The sequence below is a fragment of the Canis lupus genome, chromosome 12 (genome assembly GCF_011100685.1).
Source record: "Canis lupus familiaris isolate Mischka breed German Shepherd chromosome 12, alternate assembly UU_Cfam_GSD_1.0, whole genome shotgun sequence".
In the NCBI taxonomy this organism is placed as follows: Eukaryota; Metazoa; Chordata; class Mammalia; order Carnivora; family Canidae; genus Canis; species Canis lupus.
Genome location: NC_049233.1, coordinates 36,990,543 through 37,017,185, shown reverse-complemented (window position 1 = coordinate 37,017,185; position 26,643 = coordinate 36,990,543). Strand labels below are relative to the sequence as shown.

The window sequence follows — 26,643 nt, the reverse complement described above, 5'->3', positions numbered from 1 at the left end:
GATAAGAATTTGCTCCTTACCCTGTACTGTCTCATGATTGCCATGTCAGGGATGGAGTGTCTCACCAGAGCAGAAGCAGATATTGTGTTGCTGGTGGATGGATCATGGAGCATTGGCCGGGCGAACTTTAGGACCGTGAGGAGTTTCATCTCTCGCATTGTGGAAGTCTTTGAGATTGGTCCCAAAAGAGTACAGATTGGTAGGTCTGGCAATCTTGAAGACCTTTAGACATCTTCATCATGCTCTTTTATAGATGCTAATGCTGATGGTGTTCTTTTAGCCCTTGCTCAGTATAGTGGGGACCCCAGAACAGAGTGGCAGCTAAATGCTCACAGAGACAAGAAGAGCTTGTTGCAAGCTGTGGCAAACTTGCCATACAAAGGAGGCAATACTCTCACAGGTGAGTAAAGATGGAGTTGTGTGCTTTTAGCTCTTGCTTTTACTCACGACTTGTGACTGAGTAATGATGTGACTGATTCTCTTTTAAAAATCCCACTAGGCATGGCTTTGAATTTCATTCGGCAACAAAACTTCAGAACCCAAGCTGGCATGAGGCCTCGAGCTCGAAAAATTGGTGTTCTCATCACTGATGGAAAATCACAAGATGACGTTGAGGCACCTTCAAAGAAACTCAAGGATGAAGGCGTGGAGCTGTTTGCTATTGGTAAGCACTCAAAGGGCTAGCAGTGCCTCTAGGGTTACAAAAGTGAAGGATAGGGTCACCTGGGTGGTTCAGTGGTTGAGTGTCTACCTTTGGCTCAGGTCATGATTGTGGGGTCCTGAGATCGAGTCCTGCATCAGTCACCCCGCAGGGAGCCTGCTTCTCCTTCTGCCTATGTCTCTGCCTCTCTCTCTCTGTCTCTTGAATAAATAAATAAAATCTTAAAAACAAAAACAAAAACAGAGGATATTTTTGTAGTTAAAAATATTTTTGAAGCACAAGAAAACAAACATATTTTCCCAATCACATAACTTATCAAAATGATATGCCAAGAAGTTAACTCATTTTCTTCTTTTCCCCTTGTAATGAGATAGATCTACATGGCTTCTTGGCAGAAAGTAATGATTAAGAGGACAAATGTACTATTAATAGGATTCAGGAAAATTCCTGTTTGGTTTTCCACAGTGCCATGTTTATTTTTGATAGCCATTATTTTACTTTCCAGAAAAAACATTCAAGAGACACTGTTTTTGGTGGGAAATTGGTGTTAGAAGCATTTAGAAGAAGCTAATTCAGAATAGTTTCTAGTTTATATTTTTTATTTGTTTCTATTTTGTAACTATTATCATTTTATTATTGCAGAAAATCACATATATGTTCTACTTAACATTGAAAATACCAATGCTTTTAATTTGAATATATCCTTTTTCCTCAAGGTATTAAAAATGCTGATGAGGATGAATTAAAGATGATTGCAACAGATCCTGATGATACCCATGCATACAACGTGGCAGATTTTGAGTCACTCTCTAAGATTGTAGATGACCTCACTATTAACTTATGTAATAGTGTCAAAGGTCCAGGTAAGATTAGCCCAGGGTTTCTCACCCTTAGCGCCCTTGATATTTGGGGCAGATAATTGTTTTTGGGATGGAGGAAAGGGACCCTTTTGTGTATTGGGAGGTGTTTAGCAGCATCCCTTGGCTCTGCCCACTGGATGCCAGTAGCATCCCCTGAGTTGTGACAACTAAAAATATCTTTAAAGTTGCCAAATGTTTGCTGGGGAAAATAATGCCTTTAGTTGAGAATCATTAGTTTAGTTCCTGATTTTTTCTCTAATTTGTTTCTGATGGCAGCAAACTAGAAATGACCTGTAGCTTATTTGAAGATAAATAATGTGGTAGAAATGGTTCATATACTTTGGGTATTGAGGATACATTTATTTGACTTTTTATTCTTGAATTTTTTCTCTCCAAACATTTACAGATTTTCTTTTTGGATTTTGAACAACAGACTGACCTTTTCCCTGGAGAAATAGATCAGCCAGGAAGCCAGAATTTGTAGGCTTCTGGCTCTGGATTTACTGAGAGAGTTGTAGTTTTATTTAGTTGGAGAGGACTTTGAGTGGGGATGAAAACATCTTTTATCTATTTTCCTTAATTTTTTTTATCAACTATGTAATAGTTGTATTCATTCTAATTTCCCAGACAGTAAAATTGCTTGATAATTTTGTAGGCTTGGTTATGACCCAACTATAATAAAGGTTAGAGTACTAAGAATGGAAATGCTTTCCCCAGCTTTACAAAGACAGTTGAAAGAGTTTCTATGAGAATGATTGCCATGCCAGTGAAGTCATTGGATTAATTATCTTTAAATTATTATTGGAGACATCTTTCTAATGGTCATAGTGAGCTTAATATTTCTATTTTCATTGATGTTAATTCTAGATACCATTCTGTAGTCATTCTGTTGTTCATTGGTTATTTCACTTTATCTACCCACAGAGAGCACACTCACAGGCAGTAGGGTATCCCTAAAGTTTAAAAGACTTGGTTGTTTTTCTTTTTTCTTGAGGAATGTGGTTAGCTTCTCTTACTACTGAAGTAGGTCCTACTTACTACTGAAGTAGGGGAACTAAACATAAATAAGAAACCAATTCTGTCCTCATAGAGCATAACCTATAGAGAAGAAGATAAGATATGAATATAAATAATCAAATGATAACGAGAATGATGAACTTGGGTGGTACCAACAGTAATAGAAACAATGGAATTGTCAGGACCCAAATCCTTCTTCGTTAATTATATGTATAAGGTTAGAGAAAGAAGGAAGTATTCAAGAATGACTCAGAGGTTTTTGAGGTAGGAGACTGGTAAACTGGTGATGCCACAAGGAAGAGTGAGATCAAGTTTTAATGAAAGACAATGAGCCCAGGCTTGACTTTTCTGGGACAGAAGAATCCTTTCCCAACCTATTCAGGGAGGTCTTACTAGCAATGAGACTCTGGACTGAAAAGCTGTATATCAGTATATCAGGATGTGTGTACAAGTTTGAAATATGAGAAGTAATACTATTTCATTCTAATTTCAGATTTCATCACCTTGCTGTCATAATGAAAAAAGTGTATGTATTTTATTTCTGTGTGCAGGTGACTTGGAAGCACCTTCCAACTTAGTTATTTCTGAACGAACCCATCGTTCTCTCAGAGTGAGCTGGACACCTCCTTCTGACAGTGTGGATAGGTATAAGGTGGAATACTACCCAGTTTCTGGAGGGAAACGTCAAGAAGTGAGTAGGCAATACCTCCAACCCATGTCTTCTTGATAGTGAGATTGAGTCCTATGCATTAAGGCTCAGAAAAATGCTGGGTATGAAGCAAAAAGGATGGAGAGTGGGGCAGAACTAAGTCAGCAGTGGTGCTTTCTAGTCCTTGCTGGGCAAGTACTTCCATTTGAGCTTAATTAAAGAAAAGGAGCTTTGTGTAAATTCTTATGGTTTCTATGAATTGCAGACCATCAGTATGATTTTTAATTAAAAGCTGTTTGATTTATTTGTGAACTTACACTAGAGTCATGGAGTTGGAAGGAAACATTAAAGATGATCTAGTTTTACCCACTCATTTTACAAATAAGGAAACAACAGCTGGGAGAACAAATTATATGAATTATCTAATATCTCATATTAATCTGGTGATTTCCGAAATCAAAAGACAATGGCTTCATTGAAATGTAATTTCTAACCTCATGGCAGTTTACTACTTTGTAATTATAGTTGAAAAGAGGGAAGCGATTACAACATAAATTATTAAAAAAATTTTTTTCCCCTAGTTTTATGTGAGCCGACTGGAAAGTAGTACAGTACTGAAAGATCTGAAGCCTGAAACTGAGTATGTTGTTAATGTGTATTCTGTGGTGGAAGATGAATATAGTGAACCTCTGAAGGGCACAGAAAAAACCTGTAAGTCAGATTAAAAAAAAAAAAACCTCCTCCCTGTTGTGTTTTTTTTAAAGATAATCAGGTGGCATTCTGTGTGGGATTTTTGGCAGCCTTCCAAATCATTCCTTTATGAAGTAACCATTCAACAAATATTTACTGAATGTGTTTTTGAAAAAGGTGCTCAATAAATACTCGACTGCTCTTACTGGCTGTTCTTACCATCAGGAGATGCCACTGGAGGAATGGGTAGTCATGGGCATAGATAACTTAGAGGGATAATTTACCTTTCATAAGAATTATTCACTTCTTAAGAAAGATATTATGTGGGGAATGGGACTCAGATTAGGAAGAGCAGCTGTGCAGAGGTGACTTATTTCAGTTTTGCAGGTGACCAGATCTTCCTGCTGTCAATGAGATTACCCCTTTCTTCTGGCCTTTGCCTCTTGACCTTTACTAGAGGAGCTCTAATGGCTTTGACTTTGAGTAGAGCTTTTGGCAGAGAAGTTCCTTGCTCCTATTCTTGGTAGAGTTTCTGAGGCCTGGTAAAGTTCCTGAGGCCATACGAAAATATGCTTTCCTTCTCCCATCTTCTTGGCTGGACTCCAGGGGCAGGGAGGCCATTAATAAGACAAAGGAGTGGGCTTGATCTCTCCAAGGCAAGAGTTGACTATATTTACTCTTCAGTTCCATAAGTCTTTATTTCTTCTCTCTCTCTTTACTATATACGTTTTAGGTTTAGAACATTGTAAGTCAACATCAGTATACACTACAAAGTAATCACCCCCCCAAGTCTATTACCATCCATCATTCTACACTTGATCCTCTACCCCTTTCACCCACCCTCCAACCCTGATCCTCTCTGGTAACCACCGATTTGGTCTCTCTATCTATGAGTTTGGTTTCGTTTGGTCGTTTGTTTGGTTTTTGTTTGTTTGTTTTTAGACTCCACATATAAGTGAAATCAGATGCTTTTTTGTCTTTCTCTTGGCTTATTTCACTTAGCATGATACCCCGAAGGCCCATCACAAATAGCAAGATTTCATTCTTTTTTATGGCTGAGAAGTATTCCATTTTACATATATTTCATTATATTCATATTGCGTGTGTGTATATTTCACCCTTTCTTTATCCATTTATCCATTAATGCACATGCAGGTCATTTCCATATCTTGGCTATTGTAATAATGCTGAAATGAACATAGAGGTGCATATATGTTTGAATTAGTGGTTTTGTGTTTGAATAAATAACCAGTAGTAGAATAGCTGAGTCATATGATAGTGCTATTCTTAATCTTTTTTTGCAGAATCTCCATTTTCTATAGTGGCTGCACCAATTTGCAACCTTACCAATAGTGTGTGACAGTTCTCTTTTCTCCACATCCTTGCCAGCACTTATTAAAGTCTTTTTGATAAGAATCATTCTAACATGTATGAGGTGATATCTAATTGTAGTTTTGATTTGCATTTCCCTAGTAATTCGTGATGTTGAACCTTTGCATATACCTGTTAGCCATCTGTATGTATTCTTTGGCAAAATGTTTATTTACATCTTCTGCCCATTTTTTAACTGAGTTGTTTTGTTGTTCTTGTTGCTGTTAAATTGTATCAGTTCTTTATACATTTTCTATATTAACTCCTTATTGGAGTTATGATTTGCAAATATCTTCTCCCATTCAGTAGGTTGCCTTTTTTTTTTTTTTTTTCCTTTTTGTTTTGATCATGGTTTCCCTTGCTGTGTAGAAGTTCTGTAGTTTGATGTGGTCTCTTTTATCTGTTTTTACTCTTGTTTTCCTTGCTTTTGGAGTCTGAGCCACAAAAACATCACCAAGACTGATATCATGGAGCTTACCATTTATGTTTTGATGTTAGGAGTTTTGCAGTTTTGGGTCTTACATTTATGTCTTTAACCCATTTTGAATTAATTTTTGTGTGTGGTGTAAGATAGTGGCCCAGTTTCATTCTTTTGTCTGTGGCCAACCAGTTTCCCAATACCACTAATTGAAGAGACTGTTTTTATTCCATTGCATGTTCTTGGCTTCTCTGTCATAAATTAATTGTCCTTATATGTGTGGGTTTATTTCTGGACTCTCAATTCTGTTCCATTGATATGTGTGTGTGTTCTTGTGCTGGTGCCATACTGTTTTGATTAACATATCTTTGTAGTATACTTTGAAATCAGGTTATGTAATACCTTCAACTTTGTTCTTTCCCTGTGATTATTTTGGCTATTTAGGATCTTTTGTGGTTTCATACACATTTTTGCATTATTTGTTTTAATTTTGTGAAATATGCCATTGTAATTTTGACAAGAATTGTATTGAATCTGTAGATTTCTGTGGATACTATGGATATTTTAACAATATTAATTTTTCCGATCTATGAGCACAGTGTATCTTTCCATGTATTTGTGTATCTTAAATATCTTCTATTTCTTTTATCAGCGTTGTATTGTTTTCAGAATACAGATCTTTCACCTCCTTGGTTAAATTAATTTCTAGATATTTTATACTTTTTGATGCAATCATAAATGAAATTGTTTTCTTAATTTGTCTTTTTGATAGTTTGTTATTAGCATTTGGAAACACCATAAGTCTCTGTATATTGATTTTATATCCTGTGATTTTGCTGAATTCATTTATTAGGTCTAGCAGTTTTTTTGTGGAGTCTTTAGGGTTTTCTGTTTTCTATATATAGTATCATCATTTGCAAATAGTGACAGTTTTTACTTCTTCCTTTCTGATTTGAATACCTTTTCTTTCTTGCCTAGTTGCCATGTTTAGGACTTTCAATACTATGTTGAATATATGTGGTGAAAGTGGGCATCCTTGTCTTGTTTTGAACTTATAGCTTTTTCCTACTGAAAGTGATGTTATCTGGGTTTGTCATATATGGCCTCTTTATATGAGGTACATTTCCTCTATAGCCATTTTGTTAAGAGTTTTATCTAAATGGACGTTGAATTTTATTGAGTGTTTTTTCTGCATCTATTGAGATGATAGGTGATTTTTATCCTTCATTTTGTTAATATTATTATGTATCACATTGATTTGTGAATTTGAGCCATTCTTGCATCTCTGGAATAAATCCCACTTGATCATAATGTATGATGTTTTTAATGTGTTGTTGAATTTGGTTTGCTGATATTTTGTTGAGGATTTTTACATCTATGTTTGTCAAGGATATTGACCCATAATTTTCTTTTTGTGTCATCCTTATTTGGTTTTAGTATCAGGGTAGTGTTGGCCTTCTAAAATGTATTTGGAAGCATTCCCTCCTCTTTAATTTTTGGAATAGTTTGAGAAGGATAGGTATTAAATCTTATTGGCTGTTTGGAAGAGTTCACCAATGAAGCTGTTTGGTCCTAAACTTCTGTTTATTGGGAGATTTTTGATTACTGATTCAATCTTCTTGCTAGTAATCAGTCTATTCAGGTTTTCTATTTCTTCCTGATTCGTCTTGAAATATCGTATATTTCTAAGAATTTACCCTTTTCTTTTAGGTTGTCTAGTTTGTTGGTATATTATGGTTTGTAGTAGTGTCTTATCCTTTGTATTTCTGTGGTGTCAGTTGTAACTTTTCTTTCATTTCTGGTTTTATTTATTGGGTCTTTTTTTTAGCTAAAGATTTAATTAATTTTGTTTATCTTTTGGAAGAATGAGCTGTTCATTTCATTTATCTTTTCTATTTTCATTTTAGTCTCTAACATATCTGCCACTGATGTTTATTATTTCCTTCCTTCTACTAACTTTGGGCTTCATTTGTTTTTCTTTTTCTAGTTTCTTCAGGTTAGATTGTTTATTTGAGACCTTGCTAGTCTTGAGGTAGGCCTATATTGCTATGAACTTCCATCTGAGAACTGCTTTTGCTGCATCTCATAGATTTTTGGCATGCTATATTTCTTTCAGTTTTCTCTAGGTATTTCCTGACTTCTCCTTTGATTTCTTCAATGGCTCCATGGTTGTTTAGTTGTATGTTGTTTGATTTTCATGTTTTTGTATTTTTCCAGTTTTGTTATTTTAATTGATTTCTAATTTCTTGCTATTGTTGTCAGAGAAGATGCTTGATATGATTTAAATCTTCTTGAATTTATTGAGACTTATTTTGTGGCCCAACATGTAATCTATCTTGGAGAATGATCCATGTGCACTTGAGAAGAATGTACATTCTGTGGCTTTTGGATGGAATGTTCTGTATATATCTATTACGTATATATCCATTATGTCCATGTGATCTAATGTGTCAATTGAGGCCAATATTTCCTTAATGATATTCTGTCTCATGATCTACTCATTGCTGTAAGTGAGGTGTTAAGGTGCCCTACTATTTTTATTTTGTTTTCAATTTATTTTTAGGTTTTCAAATATTTGTTTTATATATTTTAGTGCTCTTTTGTTGGGTGTTTATAAGTAAACACTTATTTATAAATGTATCTTCTGGCTGGATTGATCCCATTATTGTTATGTGGTGCTCTTTTTTGTCTTTTAGTATAGTGTTTGTCTTAAAGTGTATTTTTTCAGATATGAGTATAGTTAGGCCAGGTTTCTTTTCATTTCCATGTGCATAGAATAAATTTTCCCATCCTTTCACAGTCTGTATGGGTACTTACTTCTGAAGTGAGTCTTTTGTTAGGTAACATATGGACAGTTCTTCTTTTTAAAATCTATTTAGCCACACTGTGGCTTTTGATTGGTACATTTAGTTCATGTATATTTGAAGCAATTATCAATAGGTATGTACTTATTTCCATTTTGTTGTTTTCTGGCTGTTTTGAAATTCTTCTCTGTCCTTTCCTCCCCTCTTTCTCTCTTCCCTTGTGGTTTGTTGGTTTTATTTAGTGTTATGCTTAGATTCTTTCTTATTGTTTTAAAAAATATATTTAGTATAAGCTTTTCTTTGCAGTTACTGTGAGGTTCACATGTAGCATCCTATGTATATAACAGTCTCTTCTAAGTTGATAGCAACTTACATTGGAACACATTCCAAGCCTTTACATTTTTATCCCCATGTTTTATATTTTTGTTGACATATTTTATGTCTTTTTATGTGTGTGTCCTTTAGCTAATTATTATTCTTTTAGTTAATTTTACTATTTTTGTCTTTTGACCTTCATACTTGCATCATCAGTGATTGATCTACTGCTTTTACTATCTGTTCCTTTCCAGTGAGATTATTACTTTCATATATTTTTGTCTTATTAATTATTGTCTTTTCTTTTCGGTGTAGAGAAATCCCTTTAACATTTCTTGTAAGGTCAGTTTAGCTAACTACGTTAGCTTTTGCTTATCTGGAAAAATTTTAATCTCTCCTTTAATCCTGAATGATAATCTTTCTGGATAGAGAATTCTTGGTTAGAAAATTTTTCCTTTCAGCACTTTGAATATGCACAATCCTCCCTTCTGGCCTGTAAAATTTCTGCTGAAAATTTCCCAGTTGTGGGTTGCCATGCTTGGGGTGGGGTCCTGGGCAAGGCTGAGTTTCTGCCTCTCCTACCTGCTTGATATAGCTCTTTCATCTTTGTTATGGAGGCACGACTCATCTAGTTCTTAGGTCCTCTTCAGAGGATGTTATTTTATATGTGGCTATAAACTTATTGTATTCATGGGAGGAGATGATTTCAGTCTTATGCTGCGATCTTGAAGCCATCCTCCATCCTTTCTCTTACTGCTCTTCATATTACACCACAAGAAGTAGGAAATAATGTATTTCATAATAGGCAGGATTAATCTGATAATTCCTTAAAACTTTAAACTCAATCTTTGGATAAAGCTATATGGGAATTAAATGAAGAGAGACTGTAAATCTTTTACTGTGCCTCATGAGCCTGTCTTCAAAAAGCTCACGAATCCCCTGAGTTCCAGGGAACTGGAACTTAATTTTGTTTTTTAATTAAAATACTGTGCTGGTTACTTCTGTATGAAATCTATGATTGAAGACTGAAAAGAGTCAACTTAAAGATGTTCCAGAAAAAGAGATTGAAATCTCAGGAATTTTGGCTTCCATATAGATTCATTGGAATGCCAGTTGAAATTTAAACTTTCTTCCTCTATGAAATAGTTGTAACTTGCAGTCCTGAGTATGAGATGGCAATGAACAATGAGATTGTATTTTGCAGGAGAGAAGAAAGATTCCATTGACTCTCACTGACTTCTTACCCATTCTCTATTTGGCATATATAAATATCAGTTATTAAGTAGGAAACAACAATTAAGAAATGAGTAGAATGACAAGAATTAGACTGATATCTGCCTTTACATTCCAACAGTACCGGTCCCTGTGGTCAGCATGAATATTTATGATATTAGCCCTACCACCATGCATGTGCAGTGGCAGCCGGTGGGAGGAGCTACTGGCTATACCTTGTCCTATGAACCCATCAATGGCACAGAACCAACAAAGCCCAAAGAGGTGGGAGACATTTGTTTCTTTATCATTAGGTCATCCTGAGACCGTTTTTTTTTTTTTTTAAGATTTTATTTATTTATTCATGAGAGACAGAGAGAGAGAGGCAGAGACATAGACAGAGAGAGAAGCAGGCTCCCTATGGGGAGCCTGATGCGGGACTTAAGCCACCCAAATGCCCCATCTTCCTGAGACTTTTTAAGAGTCCGCATTAAACTGAAGTTACTTATGAATTCATTTATAAGTTTATATGTGAAACAGAAAAATAGAAAATTAGACTCAAGGCCCATGACACATTTTAAAAAATATTAACATGAAGAAGGAAATTCATTTTGGAGAGACAAAAAAGAAAAGTTGTATTATAACCTAGCAGTTACAAATAGGGGTAATTGTCTCTCCCCAGTAAGTGAGAACATTTGATTTGAATGTCTTATTTCATTTTGGTGTGTCCATGTGCAGATGCGTGTGGGGCCGACAGTGAATGACGTGCAGCTGACTGATCTTTCCCCCAACACGGAATATGCAGTCACAGTCCAGGCTGCTTTGCATGACCTCACCAGTGAACCTGTCACGGCTCGGGAAGTTACATGTAAGATATTGCCAGTGTTCCTTCTTTCCTTATTGCTCTAAACATAATGTTCAATTTTCTTTCACTCAATGATGCTATCAATAATTTGATAATTTATGCATAAGTTATAGGGTTATTCCTATGGCAGTCAAATTTGAGAATTAAAATTAATTCTAGACTTATAGCAGCATTTTAAACTGATTCTAGGATGTACTTTTTTCATGTTTAATATAGCTGATATTGAAATGTTTCTTACCATCAATGGGGTCTTACATGTACTTTTGGCCAAGTGTCAAGCAGGGCATAGAACATAAAATAATGGTGCATCTTAAAGCTGATGTTGTAGATCCACTAAGTAGGGTACAGAGCTGGTGAGAAGGGAGTGTTGGTGAGTGCAATTTTGGAGGAAGACACTAGATTTAATATTAAGATGTTCCAAGTTCTTACTGAAGTAAGAACTTAATGGCACATATAGAAAAGTCTGTCTCAATTAAGTGAGTTAATCAGTTTACTCAATCCAAAAACATATTGATCATCTGTTATGCTTCAGGCCCTATGCTCGGTATTGGGAATGTACCACCAGGTGATATCAGGCAGCATAGAACCTGTGGACTCCTTTGTGATTTGCACTTCTCCTGCTTGTTGATCAGTCCTGTGTTTTTGGTTTGTTTTACTAGCATTTAGGAGCTTTTTCTTGAAAAGTGACAAGGATTACACTCAGGGCCTTTGCCTTTTCTGGCTGAAACTTTTGTTTCAGGCTTGTTGAGGTCATGATGCAATAGATGAATTGGCTTAAATTTGAGGTTAGCCCACATTTCTAAGGAAATTAAGAGGATGGAGGGAATTTTTAAGGGAGAAGAGGGACTGAAAAACATGGTAAGGCAGAAGAGAGAAGGAGCCCCTGAATAGTGGGACAGTATAAATTCATTGACAACAAATAATCACCTTTTTTAAAAAAAGATTTTATTTATTTATTCATGAGAGATAAAGAGAGAGAGGCAGAGATATAGGCAGAGGGAGAAGCAGGCTCCCTGCGGTGAGGGCAATGCAGGACTTGATCCCAGGACCCCGAGATCACAGACTGAGCCACAGGCAGATGCTCAATCACACTGAGCCACCCAGGCACCCCTCATTTGGATTTTCTTGTAACCGTTTAGGCCTCTGTGGATTTTCTTATAAGCTTATTGGGTGCTTAATTTTGGCCCATCTTCATTCTTCACTCTCATAACCATTTATTTTTCTATAATTTTCTATTCTTTAAAAAAATTTTATTTCCTTATTCATGAGAGACAATGAGAGAATCAGAGACATAGGCAGAGGGAGAAGCAGCCCCCGCCCCCCCGCACCAGGGAGCCTGATGTGAGACTTGATCCCAGGACCCTGAGATCACGCCCTAAACTGAAGGCAGATGCTCAACCACTGAGCCACCCAGGTGTCCCCATTTTTTATTCTTAAGAGAGCATAACTCTTTCGATTTTATTTTCTTTCTTTTTTTTAAAAGATTTTATTTATTTATTCATGAGAAACAGAGAGGGGGGGGCAGAGACACAGGCAGAGGGAGAAGCAGGCTTCATGCAGGGAGCCTGATGGTGGTGCTAAACTGCTGAGCCACCTGGGCTGCCCTCGATTTATTTTCTGTCTTAACTGATTTAAATATCTGAGAAAAAAACGTGAGCTATACATTGGTGGTGAATTATGATTTACTGTAGCTGAGTAAGAGCTTATGAAAATAGAGTAGAAAGAAGTTTATGTATAAAAGAGAAATTAGAATTGTAATAAAAATGTCAACTTATCATATTTGAAAAAATCCTTCTTAAGAGGAATTGAGTGCTATCTGGTACAATCACAGTACTTTGATCATCAGGATATTTGTTTAAGGTTATTTTGCTGCACACTGTTAAATTTTCTTCAAAACACCTTGAAAGCTTATGTGAATGCTTGAGAGCTTTGTGGTTGAGAGCCACATCTGGACCTCATTTCTCATGCATCTCCAGTGCCTTTACCCAAACCTCGAGATCTGAGACTCAGAGATGTGACTCACAGTACCATGAACGTTTTATGGGAACCTGCACCTGGAAAAGTGCGTAAATACATCGTTCGCTACAAAACACCAGAAGAGGATGTCAAAGAGGTAGGTTGAAGGTTAGAATGGAGTTGGGAATATTTGTTTTCTAGTAAGTTTAACAAAAGTACCCAAACAAGTACAGAGAAAAGCCTGTTTTGCATACTTGTCACTGTATTAACATGGGGTTGAAGACTTGTTATATTAGTAGAGCAATTTTTGAATATTGATAATATAATGGATTGTGTTGTATTTAGTTTAGAAATTTTTTCTTCTGTGATATGAATCTCAAAGTCATCGTCCCAAAGTCATGGACAAAGAGTTAGAGAATGTAGATGGTACTTTCTTCTTGTCCAGATGTCTTTTATGGTGCTTGGCAGTCTATGAATTACTAAAAAAAATATGATAATGTGTCTAAAAATAAAAGCTAGTCAGGGGTCCAGGAAAGAAGAGGGGAGTTTGTCAGATAATAGGAAGGTAGGACAATGGAGTAGGACTGAGAGAAAGGGTAAACAGATTCTTAGAGGAGTGTGCCATTGGTTGCAAGTGTTTTTGAGATGATGTTCAGGCAGAGATCTGTTTCCATGACAACCTAATTCAAAATGGGAGCAAATTGAGGGCTTTCATACTACAGAATAGGTTTAAAACTTATGTGTGCTTAGGGGCTCATTAATGTCAAAATCTCAGAGACAGTTTTGGCAGATAGAAATAGTTTTGGCAAGACCCTAGTTCTTGACTCTGCTGGTTGTTTGGATTATACTAAAGCTAATTTATACATATGCACACATTCGTTTCATCCTGGGTTTCAATTTCAGAAGAGGCACAGTGACCAGCAGGTCTCACAGGGTTCTTGCACACAGCAGATGAGATAATGCACAGGAGAACATTTCTGAGAGAAATAAGGCAGTAATACAAAGGGAAACAGAGAGACTTGGTGAAAAATGATTAGGTGGTTTGAATCTGTAGGCAACCATTAATTACTGAACCTCAGTGCTCAGATACAGCTTTAGTAATACATTTTCCACTTTGGAAGCATTTAAATTATCTCTAGTTCCCGGATTCTTCTGCATATTGGAAAACATTGTTATTTTTTTCTAACACAATTCTTACACTCTTGTGCTAAGAGGTACAGTAAACAACAGTGATATTAAAACCAGACCCTTTGTAAAAATTGTTCCACTGCTCTATTACAGGTGGAGGTAGACAGGTCGCGGACCAGCACCCCTCTCAGAGACCTCTTCTCACAAACCCTGTACACAGTAGACGTTTCTGCCATATATGATGAGGGGGAGTCTCCCCCAGTGACTGCTCAAGAAACTACCCGTAAGTTGTGATCATGCTTCCTGATAATTGAGAAATGACATTACATGACTGTATAGCTGAACTTATTTGGTCATTTTGTTTCTTGGTGCTATTTTTTTGAGTATTTAATGTTTGAACTCACAGATTGCTTTTCACTTATTTTCTTCCCTCTTCTACCTTCATATCCATTCTTTTTATTTACTTATTTTTTTATTTTTCAATTAAGTTTTTTATTCTGATTCCAGTATAGTTAACATATGGTGTTACATTAGTTTCAGGTATACAATATAGTGATTGAACATGTCTATTCCTTTTATGATAATTCTTATCCTACTATTATTCTTTCAGCCACTGTCATTAATTCATCTTCCAGATACTTAACTGGTGTGTGTATGTGTATGTTTTGTGTGTGTGTGGGTGTGCACATGCATGTGAGTGTGTGTGGGAGGATGAGGAGGAAGTATATTCCTGATGTATGTTGGACATTTTCTCTGGGAAAGTTGTATTGCTTATCAAATATTTTTTAGATCTTACTATATGTAAAGTGCTATCAGAGGTAACAAAAAAGTATCTTTGCTCTTACTAGTTCATGATTTCACTGTAGAAATAATAAAAATTAATTTAATTGACAATACATGGGATTGTGTAGGGAAGGTGAGGTGAGTGAAACTCAGATTGTACACTGTCAGATTTCAGATGAAGGGGAAGCTTACACGGTGGAAAGGCAGGGGAGCACAACCCCCTACCTAGGCTCCTCCTCATCCATTCTATCTTGTTGCTGCTTACAAAGATGTCTGTTTCTTTCCTTCTTGTGGTACTTGCATAGTATTTAACTCAATTATGATTACCTCTTGTTTTTTTCCTGTCTATTCTGCATTCCCTTTGCTCTCCCCACCCCAGATGAAGGCAGAGACACACTTACTTTGTACAGCTTTGCATCTCCAGTGCCTGGCACAGTGCTCAGCACATAATTTCCTAATCAAATAGTTGTTAAGAAGTTGAGGTCTGGAGCCAACAGTGTTCCGAAGAAATATAATGGGAGCTACTTACATAATTCAAAATTTTCTAGTAGCCACATTTGAAAAAGTAAAAGGAGGTGAAACTAATTTTAATAATGTATTATATTCAATCCATTATGTCAAAAATATTATCATTTCAACATATATCAGTAGAATAATTATTAGGATATTTCACATGATTTTTTCCATAATATTTATTTGAAATCCAATGTGTGTTAACTTTATACTTATGGCATATCTCAATTTGGACGAACCACATTTCAAGTACTCAGTGGCTGTATATGGCTAGTGACTCTGAGAATAGACAGCACAGATCTAGAGAATTTAAATGACTTGCCCCACCTCATCTAATAAGCTATTGGTGGGATCAATACAAATCTGGAATTTTTACTTCCTGTCCTGTAACTCCCTCACTAGAGGCTCAAAAGCTTCTCCTTTCATACCTAGCTGTTTATACATGATCAGGGCCTCTTGCCAAATGTGACAGCCTGCTCCTTAACATAGGACAGAATCTACATCTGGTACTTTCTTACCACGTGATCCCTCTTCCCTTCTTGGCATCAGTTCTTACTGGTAAGGGTAGTGTTGGACGTGAAAATTGATACAGTTTTGCACAAGCATAACAGGTGTAGTAGAGAAAAAAAGTCAGGAAAAAAGACTAGTGAAAGCAGCTAATTTAGTATACTAAATCAATACTTTCAATATGTGTTTTTAATCCTCAAGGTTTCCTAATAACTTTCAGGTATAGCCAAATTGCATCCTTAGTGGTTGGTACTCATTTTATCTCAATGGGCCTTTTCATTGTAATTACTAGAAATACATTTTTGATGGCTCTGGATTTTGTGTAGTTGGCTTTGGTCAGTAGTGGGTAGAGAAATAATTGACAATGAAAGCTCAGAACCAGGGGGCAGGGGGTGGCAGACATTCCAGATTCCTTGTGCTGCAAATTAACTAGAGTGTCTGGCCAATGGAGGGGCTTTTAATTGGGTTTCAGCAGTCATCAGCACTCTAGGGCACAGTGCAGCCTGCTTCACTTGTGTTTAACATTAATGTTCTATAGGAAAACCTCACGCATGGATTACTTAGATCATATTTCATAGACCATGATGACCCATGCACTCTCTAATAATTAATACCAAAGTTTGTGCTTATGTGTATTGCTGTGTGAACAAGTCCATGGTTTTCACATGTAGATGTTCAGCTTTCAAATATGACATTGAAAAAAAAAGTTCAAGACACAGGGTGATTAAGAACCACTGGGTTAGAAGAGTCTTGCTAAGAGGTACTTTTTAAAAAAAATCACCATTTTCATGGAATGCAAATAGTAACTCATTATATCCATACAGTGTTTGTAGTTTTTGGAGCTTTCTCTTATACTTATCTTCCAAGTGAACTGAATTGGTAAAATACTTGGTTCTAAACAATGTTTTCAGCCTGATTCCTCATGTCCATGAAAATAAAACAGGGTGGTTTTATTGTATTGTTTGTAGATTACATTCAGAAACTTAGTCCTGCTTTATCTAATGATAGGCACTGTGCCAGCCCCAACAAACCTGAAGATAACTGAAGTAACACCAGAGAGTTTCCGAGGGACTTGGGATCATGGAGCTTCAGATGTGTCCCTCTACAGAATAACTTGGGCACCATTTGGAAGCTCAGATAAGATGGAGGTAGTATTAATTCCCTCCCTTCCTTCCTTCCTTCCTTCCTTCCTTCCTTCCTTCCTTCCTCCCTCCCTCCCTCCCTCCCTCCCTTCCTTCCCTTCCTCCCTCTCTCCCTCCCTTCCTTCTTTCCCTCCCTTCCCCCTTCCCTTCCTCCTTCCCTCCTTCCTTTATTTCTTTTTTTAAACATCTTATTTCATTATAAGGAATTTTGTTTGAAATATGTATTACCTCTGTTGCCTGAAAAGCATCCTTTCCTATAGTGACATCTGACCTCCTGGCATGCATCAAAGCTAGAAGAACATCAGGCTAAATAATATCAGTAAACTGCCATTGAGAGTGTGGTATACATAGTGACTTAATTTTGTGTGGATTTTTTTCTTTTTTCTCTTTCACTCAGACCATCTTAAATGGAGATGAAAATACTTTGGTGTTTGAAAACCTGAACCCGAACACACTCTATGAAGTTTCTGTTACTGCCATTTATCCTGATGAGTCAGAAAGCGATGACCTGACTGGCAGTGAGCGCACACGTAGGTGTTCCACTTTCAAATAGGACATTGTAATTTTAAAGTTAATTTAAAAAATAGAGCTATATTAGTAATATTCCAATTCTGTTTTTTTTTAATTTTAGCTCGTTTGATACCCTTAACAACACAAGGTAAGAGTTAAATTTGCTGAATTGTATGAATAACCAAATAATGAATGAATGAGTGAATGAATGAATGAACAAATGAGTGAATGTAAAATACCACAAAATCCATTGCAAACAGGTTTTCTGCTTTATTTATTTATTTTTTTGGGGAAAATCAGGAAATGAACTGTTTATTTTTTTATTTTATTTTTTTTAATAAATTAACTTTTTAGTGGTGTTCAATTTACTAACATACAGAATAACACCCAGTGCTCATCCCGTCAAGTGTCCCCCTCAGTGCCCGTCACCCATTCACCCCCACCCCCCGCCCTCCTCCCCTCCCAACACCCCTAGTTCATTTCCCAGAGTTAGGAGTCTTTATGTTCTGTCTCCCTTTCTGATATTTCCCACACATTTCTTCTCCCTTCCCTTATATTCCCTTTCACTATTATTTATATTCCCCAAATGAATGAGAACATACACTGTTTGTCCTTCTCCGATTGACTTACTTCACTCAGTGGTTTTCTGCTTTTAAATTATAAGGCATCTATTGGGACCTTTTTTAAAAACCTTCCCTGAAAAACCTTGCTTTACTGCCATTTGTTAAAGAGTCATTTAAGAGTCCATGACCATCATTTATCATAAGGTCAAATTTAGTCCTAAACCTAAAAGTTTACTGATTTTTTTTTCTTTTTTTTTTTTTCTGTTTACTTATTTTGGGAGGAGGCCTCATTCTATGACCTTACCCTGTTTCTCAACAATCTTTTTCAGCTCCAAAAAGTGGCCCACGAAACCTTCAGGTGTACAACGCAACTTCTAACAGCTTGACTGTTAAGTGGGATCCCGCCAGTGGTCGTGTGCAGAAATACAGAATCACTTACCAGCCTTCAACAGGAGAAGGCAATGAGCAAACGGTAATTTTGTTGAAAAAAAAACCTGGACAAATTCTACCTTATTTCTTCAAATTCCTTTCACCCCCAATGTGTAGTTAGTCATGCTATTTTGAGTGATGCAAAATTTACCACACTGAATGGAGTTATTTGACTCCATTCCTTATGGAAACTCACGGGAGATGAAAGTTGCTTCTCATAGTAGGGTAGCCCCACAGCTTCAGGCATGTGCCTCATGCATGCACATTTCCCTTAAAAACTCTTAAAGGTGGATTATCTATGAAGATCTCTAGATGTTTTTTTAGTCTTTAGATTTTTTAATCCATCTCACCCTAATTTAATCAAATACTGAAAGTTTGCCAAATTTCTGTTATTATAATTTTCCAGTTTTTGCATGTTGTAAGGTATCTCTTATATCTGGAGTTTCCAGATCTAGGTGGCTGTTCACCTATTTCATACTCTTTATCATTTTTATATTTCTCCAAATGGAGATTTCTGAGAAAGATGGTATGACTATAAATAGCCTGTCCACTATTTTGTTGACATTCTTTGGGCCATAATATTTCCTCACATACCCTCAGAAAGAGAGAGATGAATCATTATCAATTAGTCACCTGACTTGCCGAGCTCCAGCAAATGGGTTTTAGTCTAGGGATATTAGCAGAGGTGGATGCTGGCAGTGGTTATTAGGTTTCTGATTGTATAGTAAGTGGGTTTAGCTGACTTGGAAACTTTCCCTTCTCAAGAGCTGATTGACTTTCGAGTTCATCTTTTGAGGTTTCCATACAATTCGTCTTAGGTAGTATTTTTGGGTAGAAATTTTGTCTAATTAAATAGATTATCAATAATACACTAAGAACCAACTGTAGTCAACTGGCTTTTGTAGGAAATAAGACATTTGAGGAACTGATATTTTCATGTCAGAAACAGAACTTCTTTTGTCTATGCCAGACCAGATATAGGTAAAGCCATAAAGCAGGTGAAGCTTGTCCTTCTTGTTTCCCTTCTTGGTGATAGTGACTCTCCAGCTGCCATCTGCAGTCTCTTTACTTGTCTCGTAGAGGTTTGTTATAATTTGAGAGTCTCACAAACTCACCCTCTGGAAAGTATTAGCTGAAAATCCCTCGAGGTCTGTTATTTTTAGGGATGTTTGCATTTTTCTGCTAGTCCATGAAATAAAGTAATGAATCACTGATACTAGAATTATTTGGAGAGTTGGACAGGAGAAGTAGGTGGACACCCCTTTGCTTACTCATAGGACTTGTTCTGCTAAGTGGAAGCCTTCAGATTTGTTAAATATTAAATAGCCCATATGGATATTGATACTCTTCTTTCATAATGTCAAATATTCAATTAAGTAAAATTAGCCACTGTATTTAAATTTGCTCATATTGAGGATCAGTACAGTGTTTCACTGAAGCTTTCTCTGGAACTCAAAGAATTGATGTGCGGTAAGCTGGAAACATCTGGACTGTACTAACTCATCCAGCCATCCAGATGTGCACTCTGTGGGCAGTGGGCCATTTTCATGCGATTTTAATTAGTATCACGTAAGTATTTGAATTCGGTAGATTGTTAACAAATCATACAAGTTTTTCTTTCAACAAGATAGCTAGAGGGCCATAAGCAATGAATAAAAAAATTCAAACTCTATGTAATTGGAGAAAATTGAAAAGCTTCATACCACAAGGCTGGTATCACAGAGATGGCTGGGAACCCCAGCCTGAGTGTGGTCTGGCAAAGGGTCCAGTCATATAGTTTGCACAGCTAAAGTTGTTAGGATGGCAGTTTTGGGGGGGAGGGAAACATCAAAGTTTTAGATCTTTTGCTGAGTCATTTTAAGGTTATTTCTAAAGCAAACAAAAACCTCTGTAAAAAAGCAAAAATAATAGCAAATGATGTAGAGCTTGTAATATTAGGCAATTCTTTGCTATCTCAGAGCTCCTTCATAGCTCATTTATGATGAATGCCTTTTTGGGGAAGAGATCTGTGAAGTGTGTTTTGGATGAAATTTTGCTGTGCTGGTGGCAAGCAAGTTGAAGTATCTTCTTGAGGTCACCGGTTTAAGGCTTAGAATGCTTTTTATGATTTAAGGTGCATATTTTGCATTTAAAATTATACCATAAGATATATTTTGAACCTTCACTGTGGTATATGTTTCCAGATTTTGGCCAGGGTCTCAGCTCCCTTGTAGAAAGAGCTTTCTCTAACAGATCAGTGAGATGCAGAGAACAAGGCTAACATTTATTCCTGTTTTCCTCAAGACCACAATAGGGGGAAGGCAGAACAGTGTTGTCCTACAGAAACTGAAGCCCGACACCCCTTACACGATCACTGTGTCCTCCCTGTATCCTGATGGTGAAGGAGGTCGGATGACAGGAAGAGGCAAGACCAGTAAGTACCAGGCTCCTTTAGCTTCTTTAGTAGCTACCACAGAATCACATCTGTTCCTGGAAACAATGGGGTGACATGGTTGTGCTAATCAAATTTTAATGCATCTAAAAATGATATTAATTGCTCTTCATATCTTTACTTGGAGTTATCTGTCTCTGTTTATGGAGAAAGACAGTTCTTACTTTCCAGCATGAAAAAAGAAAAAAAAAAAACCCAACTCTGTGGCCAAAATACCTTGTGGAGAGGAGATATGTGTACCAGATTACCATAGGCATTCTTTGATTTATTCACTACTTCAACAAATATTTGTAGGGTGCCCATTATGGGGTCCCTGCCATGTTCGAGGTGCCTGAGAAATATCAAGGAACTTGCATTTTGAGTGTGCTGGATTGTCATGATCACACTGTCATGTGGCCTTCTGTGCATTGCAGAACCTCTGAATACTGTGAGGAACCTCAGAGTGTATGACCCTTCTACCAGCACCTTGAATGTTCGCTGGGACCATGCAGAGGGAAACCCTCGTCAGTACAAGCTCTTCTATGCACCAACAGCAGGTGGTCCAGAGGAACTGGTAATTATGTCCTGTAGTGAAAAATGCATGTTTACTTAAACTATAGCTGAATGATTTAAAAGTCGAGATAAAAATGCTAGCTGATTTGCTTTAGGGCTGAAGAAGTTCGTATTCATTTACTAGAACTTGATAAAGGGTAAAATATTGTTGCCTTAGTGCCTGGGTGTGTTGGGGATTGAGCTGGGGGGAAGTAATCATTTCGGGAAGTTCCAAAGGGAGATCCTAGAGTGAGTGTAGGGGTCTAGAGAAGTCTTTATAACCTCTTCTAACAGTGTGTATGGAGCACATCTTTATACCCCAATATTACAGAACTTGCTTCTGGACTTGGTCTTGAGTTAATATTTTGAGTTTTATATTGTTTGAGGTATGATTTCTTTTATAATTTGTTCCAATTGAGTGTTTTATGCTTATTAAAATCTTTAGGTACCAATCCCTGGGAATACCAATTATGCCATTCTTAGGAATCTGCAGCCAGATACCCCGTACACCGTTACAGTAGTTCCTGTTTATACTGAAGGTGATGGAGGACGCACATCAGATACTGGAAGGACATGTAAGTTGAGAAGGAAGAAAAATATAGCTTTTCTTTATGAATTTTGCTTTTCATTATAAAGGCTACATAGGCCCATTAAGAGAATTTGGGAATTTCAGAATGATAAACTAAATATATAACAATTACCCATGGTTTATCTTCCAAACACCACCAACTGGTAACATTTTGGTGTAGGACGTAACAAATTTATGATGGCATTCTTCTTCTGAAATGATACCATCAGGATTTATGAATGTGCATATGATCATCAGTATGCTATTTCAGTCATTCTCTTTCTCTGACAAAAGTTCATTTTGCTTTGCTTTGTGCTTTATAAATTTGTGTGAAGCAGTGCTTTGTAATTGGCTTTCATAGTGTGAATTGTTTATCACATTACTTGATTGCACATTTCTCTGGTTTGCTGATGAAGTGCTTTTGACCATCAAAATTCCGTGTGCTTTCATTTGCTGTTAACATCTAGAGAAACCAGTTTATAGTGGTTTTACTGTCCTTTGTAGTATTGCTTACAGGCTTTTGTGCATGCTAATAAATAATTTCTTTGGCTTTAAAGATATACTTGTTGATGGCTAAAAGAAAGCAAGTATGGGTGGCTTCTTTTGGTAAAAGATTAATGCTCTAGAAAGATGATGTTATTGGCTCAAGTAGACTTTCGGGTTAATACGTGGATTTAATTTGTATATTTTTCTAAGTCCCATTTGGGGCAGTTAATTGAGAACTGAATATGTCTTCTATTTTTCCCTCCTTTTGCCTTTTCTTTTAATCACAGAACACATCAGTAGCTATTTCTTGAATGAAGAAGGAATGAATGAAAGAATGAATGATTGAAACCAGCTGACTGGATTAAATGGGCTTCATAACTGTTGTCAGTTTGCACTTAGAAGGCAGACACTATAAAATTACTTTTCTCTATCTCTCCATTATCTATGTTGGAAAACCAAAGCTTCTTTTCCAGTTTCTTGTCCCTTATCCCTTGTCCTTTTTATGGCCAACCCAGTACTACTTCTTTTACTAGCTTATTTTTATTGGCAACAACTTTGCTCCCATATAGACAAAGGCCATAATTGGCTAACTTAGACTAAATTTGGAGTTAGAGGGTTTTAATCTGTTTTTGTGTGTAGATAATTAGAAAAATGAAGGAGGACAGTATTTTATCCTGTTACAGAATGTAAGTCCTAGGGAAGTGATAACGAAAGCTAGACATATATAAAAAGATTTAAGAAAATATGTATTGGCTTTTCTTTCCTCAGTGGTGAGAGGGCTGGCAAGGAATGTCCAAGTGTACAATCCGACGCCAAATAGCCTAGATGTCCGCTGGGACCCTGCGCCTGGGCCTGTGCAGCAGTATCGGATCGTGTATTCTCCTGTGGCTGGCACAAGACCTTCGGAATCTGTAAGCAATTTTGTCCTCTTAGAGTTCAGTGAAAGAATTGTATAGATTCCCCTGCATCTCTTGCCATGGCTGCTGGGCCAGAATAAGTCAGTTGTCAGTGTGGCCCTGAGTCTCATGGAAACTTCCTTTCCTGATGAACACCGTCTTGTGTTTGTGTCTCGTTTCTGACCTGTGATAATGCCACCTGCAAACATGACAATGAATAATGTTTAAATGGTTGCTCCTGATGATTTAAGGCAGATATACTACCTATAGGGTTAGTTAGCAAAAGTGAGTTTTGGGAAAATCTAAATTAGCTATTTGAGTTAAGAAACCCTAGTAGTAAATGCAAATTATTGATAAACCTTGTTGATATGAGCTTTGTTGTAACATAGAAATGTCTTCGTTATGAAACTATAACGTTTGCCTTCACTGGCTCTTACAAATAGTCCAATTTATTTTCAATTCATAGTATCATCCAATTTTATAGGTAGATTGATAATGTAAGAATCAGAAATTGCTCATTTGAATAAGAATAGTATCAGAATCAGAACATCTAAGGGAAAGTAAATTGATAGGCTGATTTATGTCTTTATAAAAATGGACAATGGTGGTGAACAAAGATAAACAAATGATTTGTGTATCCCTGTGTGTGGTAGGATTTACTCAGACAATGTTACCCTTCCTCATTTATGGAGTGGTTCTCTATTTTAACACAATATCTCTTCCCTACTAGCATATATGGGGGATCCCTTCTCTTATGTGTGTCTAACTATCATGAACCCTGGATGTTGTATTTGAGAATCCTTACAGTAAACATAAATGAGAGATAAGTGAAGCTACTAAGGATAGCTTAGTATGTTGATCAGCTTAGTGAGTATGAACTAACTTTTTTTTGGAGGGGGAATTTCTGAGGATAAATTGCATCTAACAGTAGGACTTTGTCAGATCTCATGAGGAAGCAGAGTAGTTGGCTTCTGACGTGCCCGGGCTCAGCTTTTTATTATAAATGTCACTATGTTGACTAATAAAAGACTTGATAAGCATTTGAGTTGTTGTCAAGCAGAATCTGGCATTTCTTCCCCTCCAGATTGTGGTGCCAGGAAACACGCGCACAGTGCACCTGGAGCGGCTGATTCCCGACACACCCTACTCTGTGAACATCGTAGCTCTCTACTCGGATGGAGAGGGGAATCCCAGCCCTGGCCAGGGCCGAACGCGTGAGGCAGAAATCCTTTCTCCACCCCATTCCCTTGTAACTCCTTTGGCAGGGCTTCTCTGAGCCAGGGAGAAGTGGGAGATGGGTGGTGAGTGAGGTGGTGAGAGCTTTCTCCACCTCTGCACAGGCGAGGGTAGGTCCGGGCGTGGGGTTTTTGCCTGGGCATCCCCACGGTTGGATTCCAGGCGAAAGGCCCATGACTGCCATTTCTGCTGAATGATCTTCATTCAGCCATTTTCTCACCTGAGACTTAAGGAGGGGTTTTTCTCTTCTTCTGCCCTGTACCAACTGGGCACTTTAGAAATGTGAGGGCTCGGCCTCTAGGTTTCATTAAACCGGAGGTGGTTATTGTACTTTAAAATAATCCCTTTCTCTCCCAGACTGTATATTTAGGTTCAAACCTAGCTCCATGTCACTGAAAATTTAGCACGTAATCGTAGCTCCAAAAGTGTAGCACTTTCTACTATTTATGGTTTCACATTAAAACCATAGGAAGTGTTTATTTTACCATAAGGGAGTAAACATCCTAGCGAATGTGAAACTCCCACAAGTAACTTCCTTATTCTGACCCAAGTAAAATTCTTTTATGCCCTTCCCGCTTCCCCCATGTCCACCATGCTCACAGGCTGGCAACTAACTTTATTGTGTTTTGATGTATTTAGTGCCACGAAGTGGACCAAGAAATATGAGAGTCTTTGGGGAAACAACCAACAGCCTCTCTGTAGCCTGGGATCATGCCGATGGGCCAGTTCAGCAATACAGGATCATTTATTCTCCCACTGTTGGCGATCCAATTGATGAATATGTGAGTCCGGTTCTCATCTAGTTGGACGTTTTGTAATCTCTTACCTGGTTGGAAGATGAAATTAAGCTTTTTTAGCTTTTTTCTTTGGGAGTGTACTGTGATTACAGTTGAGTCCTTGATTCTTGTGTGACAGTCACATTTTATATGACATCCTCTGACAGGATATTGTGACCATCCAGGTGTATCTGATGTGGCCTCCCACGTTACAGAGAATCAATGTCTTTAGGGTCGTTTCCGTTCTAAAGACAGATTGAAAAATTGTCTTATTGCATGAAATGCATATTTCAAGCCACCTAATTCTATTCATAGGAACTAAGCGTAGTGAGACATGATAATATTCTGAGCCACTTAAACTAATGTTCAAAAGATGTGACCATCCAAATCCTATCCTTTCTTTAAATCTAATTTCTCTACAAGATACCCCTTAAGTATTCAAGTGCTAACTGATGTTTCTTTTCTTTAAATTTAACATTTTTCATTACACTTTGGTATTGGAATATACATAGTCTCATATTAGCTTCAAACTTTTTGTGTGTCACACTATCTCTCCAGAATCAGAGTTAGGTTTCTTGTAGCTTCCTAATAGCCCTCACCAGGCATATCCATTTGTTATGGATGGAAAAACTCACCACTCTTTAAAAAGTATAGTGATTAATTGAAGTGATAGGTCAGTAGAATGTTACACAAAATGTTGATGGTAAAGCAGTTAAGTCTGTGGTTTACAACCATTTTGTCACAAACCCTCTTGGATCATTCCCCCTTTGTTATCCTCATGTTATATTTAATCTATTTGAACTTGATATGTTAAACTCTAATTCAAGCTCCTATTTCCTGTTCATCAGAAACACATGTAATTGTCATTTAGAGTTTCTCATCAAAATGAGATAAGCAATATTACCACATTTAGTTTGCCAAAGCAAAGAAGCTCATGCTTAGAGTTTATTCAGCCTTTCCACGAATGAGTACTCAATATCCTCCCATTTTCTGAAAACATTAAAAATATAATTTCTTCCCCCGGTTCACCATTTGTAGTCAGGGGACTTTATGCTGGAAATCACTGGCACAAGTGAGGTACATCGTTTGTAGAAGTAAAGCATAGGGTTGGAAGAGAGATTGAGAGATTTATCTGGTTTACTTCCTCTTCATGGAGGTAGTTGACTGTATTTCCCATTTCCTGTTTTTCATCTTTTCGACCTAGTAGCATTAGCCAGGCTGTTATTCCTGAGAGTAGGCTCGGAGTCCATGTTTGCTCACCAGTGCATTCCCAGCAGCTATCACCATGCCTGGCCCACAGTGGCTTGCATGGTGCACATTTTTTTG

The 26,643-nt window shown here is 37.1% G+C and overlaps 1 protein-coding gene across 2 annotated transcripts in view; it reads left to right on the top strand.

The window, feature by feature from the left end:
* The window catches only part of COL12A1 (collagen type XII alpha 1 chain), a 116,354-nt gene that overhangs the window by 46,335 nt on the left and 43,376 nt on the right, over nucleotides 1–26,643 (top strand). For both annotated transcript variants that reach the window (XM_038554541.1, XM_038554542.1), the window contains exons 18-37: nucleotides 50–199; nucleotides 281–400; nucleotides 500–664; nucleotides 1,378–1,524; nucleotides 3,090–3,229; nucleotides 3,769–3,898; nucleotides 10,140–10,282; nucleotides 10,736–10,865; nucleotides 12,839–12,975; nucleotides 14,100–14,229; nucleotides 16,758–16,897; nucleotides 17,289–17,421; nucleotides 17,523–17,549; nucleotides 18,294–18,436; nucleotides 20,677–20,806; nucleotides 21,238–21,377; nucleotides 21,801–21,930; nucleotides 23,178–23,320; nucleotides 24,390–24,519; nucleotides 25,181–25,323. In XM_038554541.1, coding sequence (XP_038410469.1) covers nucleotides 50–199; nucleotides 281–400; nucleotides 500–664; nucleotides 1,378–1,524; nucleotides 3,090–3,229; nucleotides 3,769–3,898; nucleotides 10,140–10,282; nucleotides 10,736–10,865; nucleotides 12,839–12,975; nucleotides 14,100–14,229; nucleotides 16,758–16,897; nucleotides 17,289–17,421; nucleotides 17,523–17,549; nucleotides 18,294–18,436; nucleotides 20,677–20,806; nucleotides 21,238–21,377; nucleotides 21,801–21,930; nucleotides 23,178–23,320; nucleotides 24,390–24,519; nucleotides 25,181–25,323 — 2,651 coding nt within the window. The remainder of the gene's footprint in view (nucleotides 1–49; nucleotides 200–280; nucleotides 401–499; nucleotides 665–1,377; nucleotides 1,525–3,089; nucleotides 3,230–3,768; nucleotides 3,899–10,139; nucleotides 10,283–10,735; nucleotides 10,866–12,838; nucleotides 12,976–14,099; nucleotides 14,230–16,757; nucleotides 16,898–17,288; nucleotides 17,422–17,522; nucleotides 17,550–18,293; nucleotides 18,437–20,676; nucleotides 20,807–21,237; nucleotides 21,378–21,800; nucleotides 21,931–23,177; nucleotides 23,321–24,389; nucleotides 24,520–25,180; nucleotides 25,324–26,643) is intronic.